Source organism: Triticum dicoccoides, chromosome 5B, assembly GCF_002162155.2.
Source record: "Triticum dicoccoides isolate Atlit2015 ecotype Zavitan chromosome 5B, WEW_v2.0, whole genome shotgun sequence".
Classification (NCBI taxonomy): Eukaryota; Viridiplantae; Streptophyta; class Magnoliopsida; order Poales; family Poaceae; genus Triticum; species Triticum dicoccoides.
This window is the reverse complement of record NC_041389.1, coordinates 147,315,114-147,325,591: the sequence shown is the minus strand read 5'-3', so window position 1 is coordinate 147,325,591 and position 10,478 is coordinate 147,315,114. Positions and strand designations below refer to the sequence as shown.

General features: G+C 43.0%; 1 protein-coding gene across 2 annotated transcripts; it reads right to left on the bottom strand.

Annotated features, from left to right (window-relative positions):
• Positions 1-1,095: 1,095 nt before the first annotated feature.
• On the bottom strand, positions 1,096-6,202 carry LOC119307911 (WEB family protein At5g55860-like). 2 transcript variants are annotated; one of them, XM_037584010.1, is made up of 3 exons: positions 6,048-6,202; positions 4,937-5,136; positions 1,096-3,044 (listed from the first exon to the last, which is right to left on the bottom strand). In XM_037584010.1, exons 2-3 carry the CDS (start codon positions 5,105-5,107, stop codon positions 1,299-1,301), a joined length of 1,917 nt encoding a protein of 638 aa, XP_037439907.1. In that variant the 5' UTR covers positions 5,108-5,136; positions 6,048-6,202; the 3' UTR covers positions 1,096-1,298. The 2 variants fall into 2 exon arrangements, with proteins under 2 accessions (XP_037439907.1, XP_037439906.1); XM_037584009.1 differs by having other exon boundaries at positions 1,096-3,047; positions 6,048-6,201.
• Between the last annotated feature and the right edge of the window lie 4,276 nt (positions 6,203-10,478).

Genomic DNA, 10,478 nt, shown 5'->3' with positions numbered 1-10,478 from the left:
TTTGCAAGAATCTCATGCAACTTCAAGCATGTCCAATACACTCGTAATACAAAATCCAATTTTCTCCTTCTGACTCAAAGGTTAAGAAGTATAAGATAGCATGAGGCTGAGGGAATCAAACATGACCTTGCACCGTTGCATGATAAAAAATATACATTGATTTGTGGAGGTGGCCAGCTTGTAGATACATCTGGATAATCGGACGAACAGTCCACTCACGGCCTTGTTATCATCCAGCAAGAGCAGCAACGATTCGCCTAATTCGCCTTGGCCGCGCATATGAGGATCTGCAAGTATGGGTTAGAAGAAGCAGTATCAATCAGCAAAAGCCAGCATGAACAAATTCGCCGCAATCTCACATGCCTGTATAGACAGATCAGATTTGAACTTGAGGACAATTTTTTTAAAACCACAAAATCTGGTGTTAGTATTGCTGAACAACACATTCACGCACACGAAGGTTGCTTGATTCCTATGGCTGGATTTGGCCCATATAGTCTAAGATTTCTTTTTTATTTTTTTAAATAACAAAAAAGGTTTTGATTTTTAAAATATTACCAAACATTTTCCTATAAATCCAATAAAATCACAATAAACGAAAATAAGTGTACTGGACCTAGGAAAATTATTTCCAGCCAAAACTAAGCTTAGTAAATAATTTTTATTTTGCCCACAGCTCATTTAGGCATTTGTAATTTCCCTAAAATAAGTATATAGGGTTTTATAAATAACCATAAATGTTTTTTGTTGTTGTGGACTGGTTTTGAGTTGCTTATCACGCTTGTGATATCACAAATGGTTTTGAAATACCCCAAATGCAATGGAGCCTATTTAAAACATTTCCAACATTATTATTTGGAGAAGTCATATTATGTCCACTCCTTTCTTTCATTACGATATTGGAAATTATTTTAAATAATCTCCCAAACTCAAACAAACTTCAAATTCGAAATAACATTATGTGAAATCAAATGGTTTTGTACACATATTATATGAAATCAAACGTGGTTATATCGTGTTTATATAAGGAGAAAAACTACTTTTTAGGAGGAGCAGAAGAACTACTAGTAGTACCTATCAGAGGCCGAAAAGGAGTTAGAAATAAACAGATAAAACATTCATACATTGGATGCAGTTATATGTCAAGAACATACTACATGCAACCACAAATATATTACATAAGTATGGCATCCAACCATCTATATTATACAAAGTGGAAACATGAACGAGAACCACAAAAATATCAATGAGAATGAAAAGCCACGATGATATCATACATATTTTTCCCCAGGAAGGTATTATGGAGAACTGCCATCGGCATGGCCCTTCTTCTTATGAAACATGCCTGTGATGTTTGGCAACACAAAGCCCTTCCTCAACAGCATTCTGTTGCTCCTTTGATGCCCATCGTTCTTCTCGGTGGGTTTTCCAGCAGGAGCCTTGTGTACAGATGAAGGTGTGGCTGCGTGTGCTTGCGCTTCTGCAGAAGACACGGACTCTGCAGCTTTCTTCTGTTCCTTTTCACGCCACCTCTTAAGCTCACCTTCTACAGCCTTCTTTGCTGCTTCAGCCATCTCCGCCCTCTTCAGTGCCTCCTCTGTTGCTAATTCCATGTCCTCCATCTCTCTCCGGGCAGTTTTCATTTTCTGTATTGCCTCATTCTCACTGGCTCTAACAGCTTCCACTTGCGCCATGGCAGCAGCTACTTTCATCTCACTCAACTTCTCTGACTCCTTTACCTTACGGCTAAGAGATTCAAACTCCGCTTTTGAGATTGTGACCTTTCCTCCGGGTTCAGAAGTTGAAGCTTGAACAGCACTTGCTCTGTCTGATAGCTGCTTAATCTGGTCAAGGGCCTTCGCTTCAGCTGCTTTTGCTTCTTCTGCTTCTTTCAAAGCTGATTGCAACCGTTCCTCGGCTTCTGTTAACGCAACACGTGCTGCTTCAGCTTCAATTCTTAACTCTGCTGCACTCTTCTGCATCATTTCAGCTTCCTGCAGGGCAGTTTTAGACTCACACGACAGCTGTTGAAGAGCTAGCATCAAGTCATCAGAAGCTGCTGCAGCTTCTGATTCAGCACAAACAGCTACCTCAAGCTCAGATTTGCATTTCTGAAGCTTGACATGTAGATCTGCAACAATGGATTCAGTATCTGTATCCTTCTCTTTGAGTTGACTGTGGTCCTGCTTTACAGCTGCTAACTCCAGCTTCAGTGATTCTACTAAGTTCCGAAGTGTGCTTTCCTCTTCAGCTACTTTCTGCAACATTTCCTTCGCATCATCCAATTCTGTGGTGATAGCAGCAACAGTTTCTAAATCTAGAGCACGGGCATCTTCGATCTTTTTCTGCATTGATGAAATCTCAGAGTTGGTCTCATCTAGCTTTTCTTTAAGGGTTTTATAAGCAGTAGGATCAAATTCATTTCTCAAATATGACAATTTCTTCTCAGTTTCTTCCAAAGCCTGTTTATATGTATTGCTAGCAATATCCTTCTCAACAAGGACTTGCGAGTCTTCTTCCTGTAATTGTTCTGTAGCTGCCTTCATGTGCATAAGCGATTCTTGAATTGCTTTAGCCTCATTACGAAGTTGAGCAGCCTTTTCCTTGTTGGCTTCTATCGAGTGCAATGATTCCTCTTCCTTCTGGGCAGCAGACAGCCTCATATCTAATGAGGTTTCAAAATCCTTCTTCAGCTTCCTCAGCTCCTGTTTGGCTGCATCGAGGTCTGCCAGAGCAACCGCATACTGTTGCCTTGCACTGTCCAGTTCCTGCTTCAAGGGACTATCTTTTCGAACAGCTTCCTTCGGGCTGCCTCCTTCAAGCTGCTTGGTTCGAGTCTTTGTATCTTCCGTGGCTTGAATAGCCATCTCTTTGGATTTATTGATTGCATCCAGCTTAGTAGTTAGCTCATCAACAGTTTTTCTAGCTTTCTCCAACTCGGAGAGGGACTGTAGTCTGGCTGTTTCAGCATTACTCAGTTGTTCCCTGTATTTATTCAACTCTTTCTGGGCCAAATGAAGTTCGGTCTCCTTAGCTAACACCTTCTGCTGAAAGTATGTTTCAAAAATCAGAGTCAGAGTATATTCGGATAATCAGATACCAAATAGATCCGGTGAACTGTGTTGCATGAATAATAAGGAAGAGATATGCCAATTATGCGATGTAATTGCATCAGTAATATGTGAACTGCAGAAGCCAGATATGTAGGGGCAAAGACAATACACTGTTCCTGACTGACAGTACAAGTAATATCAGAAGTCATGAAAAAGGGGAAGAGGTGAAATAACTGGAAAGAAGACCCAAGAAGTTTAAGCCAGGAAATGTAGAGCTAGTGGGCGGTTAAGCTGGTTGATTATTTGAAAATGTGATACAAATTTCCATCATACAAATTATGTTCGACTATCTGCCTATATGTCACTTCTGCAAAAATTAGTACAGTTGAGCAAAATTTCAATTGCAATTTATAACAAGTTGCTTTTTTTCCTCCATTCCCAAAGATTAAACAAAACAAAATAATGGAAAAACCAGACCAATTTAAAATATTAGTCCAGTAACTCCAGCTCCCACTGGTACTAATTACATAAAATGACACAATTCTCCGGCCAAAGAGAAAGTTATCTACCATGAATATTAGGCTACTTGATATTCTACCAGGAACAAAACAAAGATGTTATCATGTGTGGCCGCTGCATTGCATGGCAAGGTGGGTATGGTATGTCGATTGGTTGAAATATCTGCATGTCAAGTCTAAAGGACTTGAACATCACCAAAGATTTAGCCATGGACGGGTGCGTGGAAGTTAGCTACTTGGTTTCGATATCTTATGGCTTTCAACTCTAGCTTACCCCAACTTGTTTGGGACTGAAATGCGGTATTGTATTTTGGTTGGCTGAAATATCTGCATGTCATGTCTGAAGGACTGGAATATCACCAAAGATTTAGCCATGGGCAGGGTTTGTGGAACTTAACTATCCACGTGCCAGAACCATGACTTGATTTCGATATCTTATGGGTTTCAACTGTAGCTTACCCCAACTTGTTTGGGACTGAAAGGCTTTGCTGTTGTACATATGTGTAGGCAGATTGATCTGATAGGGAAATTGCAAATTTAAGGGTATCTTTGATTTCAAAGAATCCATAGAGGAATATGAAAACCATAATTGCAATGGCATGTCTTCCTGGGCCATAAAGGATTGGAAATCCTAGGGTTTGCACCAAAGGGTGTCTGATACACCATAGGGAGAACGCAGAGTTCTTACAAGACATTTGTACGAATGGGAATTTTTGCATGGAACAGTGCAAAGGGATCCTACAAATTACAATCAAAATTAAGTAGCCTAGATAGAAAAACATGACATGGATTACAATTCATAGGGATCATCACAAGACTCATAACACGAGGATGTAAATTTAAAAACAATCCACATTCTTAAAAAAAATCATTATTTCTATAAGGTAAAGGCTGACAATTCGAAATGGGAGAACACACTCGCCCTCACCATCAATTAAAACAAATAAATGGAAAACATATGTAAGTGACAACATTGAGTGGGTACCAAATTACAGCATATATTACTCACTGAAACATGCTGTAAACTAAATTGACTAGAAAGGGGGTAAATTTCTCAACAACAAAATGCTGCATGGGAAATAATTAGAGATTTCAGAGGAGATAAACAAGCAAGATCAGCACCAAAATAATCACGTATACTTTCAACAGATTAGAAACATCTAGAACTTCTCAGTGATGAAATTTATGACACAACATTTCGAGCTAGCAGTTTTCACAACACACGAAGCGTTTCTTTTTCAAAATTATACATGTATAAGGATGTCAAGGGTTAGAGCAGGTGTCCTCAGTATTCATGCTATGCGAGTGAATCATGGCAAACATGCATGTGCGCATGTTAAGTATTTGAACTTGCAAAGTAACTACCTCTGCTTGAGGAGCCTTTGGCCTTCTCGCAGCTGATTTGTCAGATGAAAACCTTACTTCACCAAATAAGCTCACTGCAGCTTTGACAGATTCAAAAGGAGCTCTTGTATCTATTTCTCCAACCTCCAATTTTTCTGCGTCAGTAGAAGGTGGGCGAACTTTTGTAGCCATATTTACTGTACTACTATATTATATGCAAGCTGCAATAGAAAAACAAGGAGTTACAGAAAAGCATTTGCAGGAAAGCTAATGGTACACCACTTTCTGCAATATATACTACTCCCTCCGTTCCTAAATATAAATCTTTCAGAGATTTCATCATTTCAATATGAACTAGATACGGATGTATACAGACATATTTTAGAGTGTAGATTCACTCATTTTGCTCCGTATGTAGTCTATACTGGAATCTCCAGAAAGACTCATATTTAGGGACGGAGGGAGTAGAATGATCAGTTTGATTAAGGAAACTACTAGGATGTGGTTATAGGACATGAAACAACAGTAATTATGTTCCAGCAACCTTTTTCAGGGGAAAAACACACATTGAAGATTCATGGGATCGTAGTATTAGAAAACACTACACAGGTAATATTGATGTCCCATATGGTTGTTTGTAAACTGTTACAAATGCATGCATGACACTGTAATTTTTTGTAAAAAAGAACATGGTAAAGCCCTGCTGCTCCAAAATTTATCTTGCAGAGTCACAGCACAGATGTACATTCCGCATTTCTAATTCATTCTCCCACTGCAAACCCTAAGGCTTCGTTGGACAAGGGAGGTTTTCCAGACCCAAGGGGGCTGAGGTTTGACAAGGGAGGTTTTCCAGACCCAAGGGGGCACAGATGTACATTCCGCATTTCTAATTCATTCTCCCCTGCAAACCCTTCCAACCCCCCTTCCGTCAAACGAGGCCTACAAGAGGCCACAAATATGTCCCCAAAATTCCCTTGAATATTCACATAAGCACATCACAACGGGCCTAGCGTCTCTCAAAGGACAAAAGGGTTTCACCGAGCTTGAAAAGTGAACAGAAAATAAGGAAATCAATCCAGACAACCAATTCTAGGGCATAGCAGGAACAAAAAAATGTCAGGCCGAAACGAACCAGTAGATGCGCAGAGAGAGGTGAGGCCCGGGTGGGTGGCAATCTAGAAAGCCGCTACGGCGGAGGGCCAGAAAGGAAGGGCTGGGGTTGCCGGCCGGCCGGCGGCGGAGGGGCTTGGGGGGCTTGGGGTTAGGCCGATCGGTCCGAAAGGAACGTGCGGCTCGGTCGGAAAGAGCAAAAGTTGGTGGGGCGCACGTATTTTCCGGGCATCCAATAGCCAATTCAATCAATGGCAGTGGCGGGGCCCACGTTTTGTTGGGTTTGACTCGAGCTCAAACAGAGTTTTTTTTAGCACCCTGATAACCGAGCACTTACGCGACCTGCGAACTCCTTCCCGGAGAGACTGTATGAGCCAAGCACGGGGGGCGATGATTACGGCGGGCACGTCGACGCACGGTCCAATTCGAGATGCCTCCTCCCGCATCGTGTCCAGCAGCTTGCATCTTGATCTACTCTAGGCAGTAGGATGGCGGCGGCAGAGTCGATCTAGGGAAGATCCACGGGATTGGCGGCAAGCAAGGCCGCAGTGGTAATAGGGGGCAGAGGGGCGAGGCCGTGGTGGGAATAACGGCCGGCGGGGCGAGGCCGTGGTGGCGATAGGAGGAGACGGGGTGAGGTCGTGGTGGGGTTGGTGCGTGCTGCAGAGGAGGCGGCTGGCGGAGAAGGCAAAATGACGACTGTAATGTCTCTCATGGCGAAAATCCTACACCTACGAAGAGAACATACGCAAGGTTACGAAACCTTCTCTCTAATCTAAACATTCCCCCCTGATTTTCCGTTTTCCGGGAGGGTGGGCCCCAGCCTCACCCAAAGGCCAATCCTAATTATACACGTCAGTTAATACGTAGATTACGTAGCTAGCTTTACGTCAATCTAGCATTGCTCCTCTCACGGTCTCACCTCACACATCTCCTATATCACTAAGCTCCTAGGGGGTGAGGCCTGGCAGTCAATTGCATTAATCGATTCCATTGTCGCCCCTGATTTTGACCAGGTCGCCCGCTGGGAGGGTTGGCGAATTGGTGGGTCTTGATAGTCAGCGGTTGGCGGGTGTGGGTACGGTATGTCGGCGAGGGAGCCCGATCTTTCTGGTAGCCTGGCGGCGTGGCGGCTGGGAATGCCTCGCAAAACGTGCTGAACGGCCGCATTCGCCTAGCTGTGTACAGAGGAGAGGCGGGCTAGGGGAGGGATTTGTGTGGTCGTCGCTGGGCTGGGGTGGGTTGCGTTGTGCATTGCCATTGTCGGAGGAGGTTGCGCGATGCGAGCGCTCTGTGCTTGAAGGTTCTCCGCCTGCCTGTGCGTTGCCGCTGTTAGAGGCCTCCGACATTACGCCGATGGATGTTTTGGTGGCTCGAGCTTCGGCCGGTCCGTCTGAGGTACGCATTTTTTGACACTTATGAGAGACAGGGTCGAGTACGGCTCTACGAGGGAGTGGAGGGGGCAGCCGCCACTGCTCATCCATTGCCAGATCCAGCAGTCGCCTCGCCTCTACATGCCGGATCCTGCCACCGGAGAGCTCGGTCAGGGCGGAGCAGTTAACAGGTGAGCGAGAGGTGCAGCCACGCGGGGTCGAGGTCGTGGACGATGCGGTTGGTGCCTTGACGGTTGGCGCCTATGGAGAGCACGGTGCAGAGCATGTCCGTGCGCTCAGTCTGATGGCTGCTGACGCCAAGCCGCTATGCATCGTTGTGGCCTGTGGTGGCGCTCAAGGTGGGGCGTGTGGGGAGCTGACGCCACATATCCCGCGTCTGTGTGGAGAGGAGGAAGACACTGGCGGCTGGGCTTGTGGAGAAGAGGAGGACACCGGCGGCTAGGCTTGTGGAGAAGAGAAGGATGCCTCGATCTTGATCGATCTTAAATGAAGATTCCATTTATTTGGTAGATTACTCTATGTTTTTAAGGTGTCACAATGCCCTCCTCTTCTCCACACAGACCAAAAGCGGCAATTTGTTTGTTTTGGGGGTGTCACGCTGTATCTGAGGAAACCAACACTGTCAACTTGTTGATTTCTTTGTTTGTCTGAAGATATGGTGTTGTTCTTAGTTTCAGTTAGCTCGATCCTTACAAGGGCTCTATTAAATCATTACTTTCAAGTTGCTTGATTAACTGGAACATGAATTATGGTGTTTCCATATTAGTTGTGTGATACGTCTCCAACATACCTATAATTTATGAAGTATTCATGTTGTTTTATTATCATTCTTGGATGTTTTACAATCATTTTATAGCAACTTTATATCATTTTTGGGACTAACCTATTGACCCAGTGCCAGTTGTTGTTTTTTGCTTGTTTTTCACATCGCAGATATCAAACGGAGTCCAAACACCGCGAAACTTTTTTTGGATTTTTTATGGACCATAAGACTCCCAATGGGCCAGAGCAGCACCTGGGGGTGCCTCGAGGGGGGCACGACCCACCAGGGCGCCAGGTGCGCCCGGGTGGATTGTGCCCACCTCGGTGGCCTCCTGCACCTCCTCTTTACCCTATAAATTCCCAAATATTCCGAAAACCCTCAGGGTTAACCTAGATCAGAAGTCCCGCCGCTGCAAGTCTCTGTGGCCACCGAAAACTAATCTAGACCCCGTTCTGGCACCCTGCCGGAGGGGGGAATCATCTCTGGTGGCCATCTTCATCATCCCAGCGGCCGCCATGATGAGGATGGAGTAGTACACCCTCGGGGCTGAGCGTTTGTACCAGTAGTTATGTGTTTAGTCTCTCTCGCGCGCATTCTTGAGATGTCACGATCTTGATGTATCACGGGCTTTGTTAATATAGTCGGACCATATGGTGTTTTCCCCTCTCTATCTTGTTGTGATGAATTGAATTTTTCCCCTTGAGATTTCGTTGTTATCGGATTGAATATTTTTATGGATTTGAGAGAACTTAATATATGTCTTGTATATGAATACTCGTGGTGACAATGGGGTATCATATTGATTAACTTGATATGTGTTTTGGCATTCAAGTCGTTGATTCCCGCGGTGACATTGGGGTAATCTTTGCATAGGGGTTGATGCATGTTCTCGTCTTTGTTTCTCCGGTAGAAATCTCGGGGCACTCTTTGAAGTTCTTTGTTTTGGATCGAGTATTATGAATCTGAAATTATTTTGTGTTATTTTAGTACGAACTCTTGGATAGATCAATCGGATAGAATAACTTCGAGGTGGTTTCGTACCCTACAAACGATTTCTTCTTATGTTCTCCACTAGATAGGAACTTTGGAGTGTTTCTTCATCGCACTTTGAGGGGTGGTTATATGATCCAATTATATTAGCACTATTGAGAGATTGCAATAGCGAAAGTACGGACCCTAGGCCTCATTTTCAAGCATTGCAATACCGTTTTTGTGCCCTTTTACTATTTGCTACCTTGCTGTTTTTATTTATTCAGATTACAAAAATATATTTCTACCATCCATATTACACTTGTATCACCATCTCTTCGCCGAAGTAGTGCACCTGTACAAATTGACATTGTATTGGATGTGTTGGGGGCACAAGAGATTTCTTGTATTTGATTGCAGGGTCATTTGAGAGAGACCATCTTCGTCCTACACCTCCCACGGATTGATAAATCTTAGGTTATCCACTTGAGGGAAAATTGCTACTGTCCTACAAAACTCTGCGCTTGGAGGCCCAACACGTGTCTACAAGAATAAAATTGTGTAGTAGACATCAAGCTCTTTTCTGGCGCCGTTGCCGGGGAGGTGAGTGCATGAAGGTATATCTTTAGATCTTGCAATTAAATCTTTTAGTTTCTTGTTTATCACTAGTTTGGTTTATAAAATAAATTACATAAAAAATGGAATTGATGTTGCATCATATTATTGGTCATCTTTATAATATCTTTCTTGAAAATGATGGATCGGAAAATTGTGCTCAATTGTTAGAAGAAGAAGTCAATAAAATGTTTGGCACAAAATATTTGATTGATGAGCATGATTGCAATGTCGTTAGTATGAATTCTTTGAATATCCAAAATGCTAATGATGATTGCACAAGTTATGACAAAAATGTTTCTTATAAGCATGTCAATTTTTGTGGAGTGAATTGGGAGTGCAATTGCACATCAAAAAGGGAAGATAGATTTTGTAAGAAGCATAAATATTTAGAAACGAAAAAGTTGCAAGAGAGGCTAGATGATTGTGCTGAAAGATTTAATTTTTTTGCCATCCGTGTGAACTTTGCAACGAACATGGTCATTTAAATCTCCAATGCAAATTCTTTCATGATCAAATCGTGTCCAAAATTTGTGATAACTTGATTACCCTTGAGCATCATAAAGAGCTTAGTCTTATTTTGGGGTATGAAGAAATGAAACATATAACTAAGGATTTTCCAAAATTTAATCTCGAGAGATTTCTTGATTTTGATCTAGAGGAAATTTATATGTTTTGTGCGGTAAATTGCATTAAGAATCCTTATATTGCC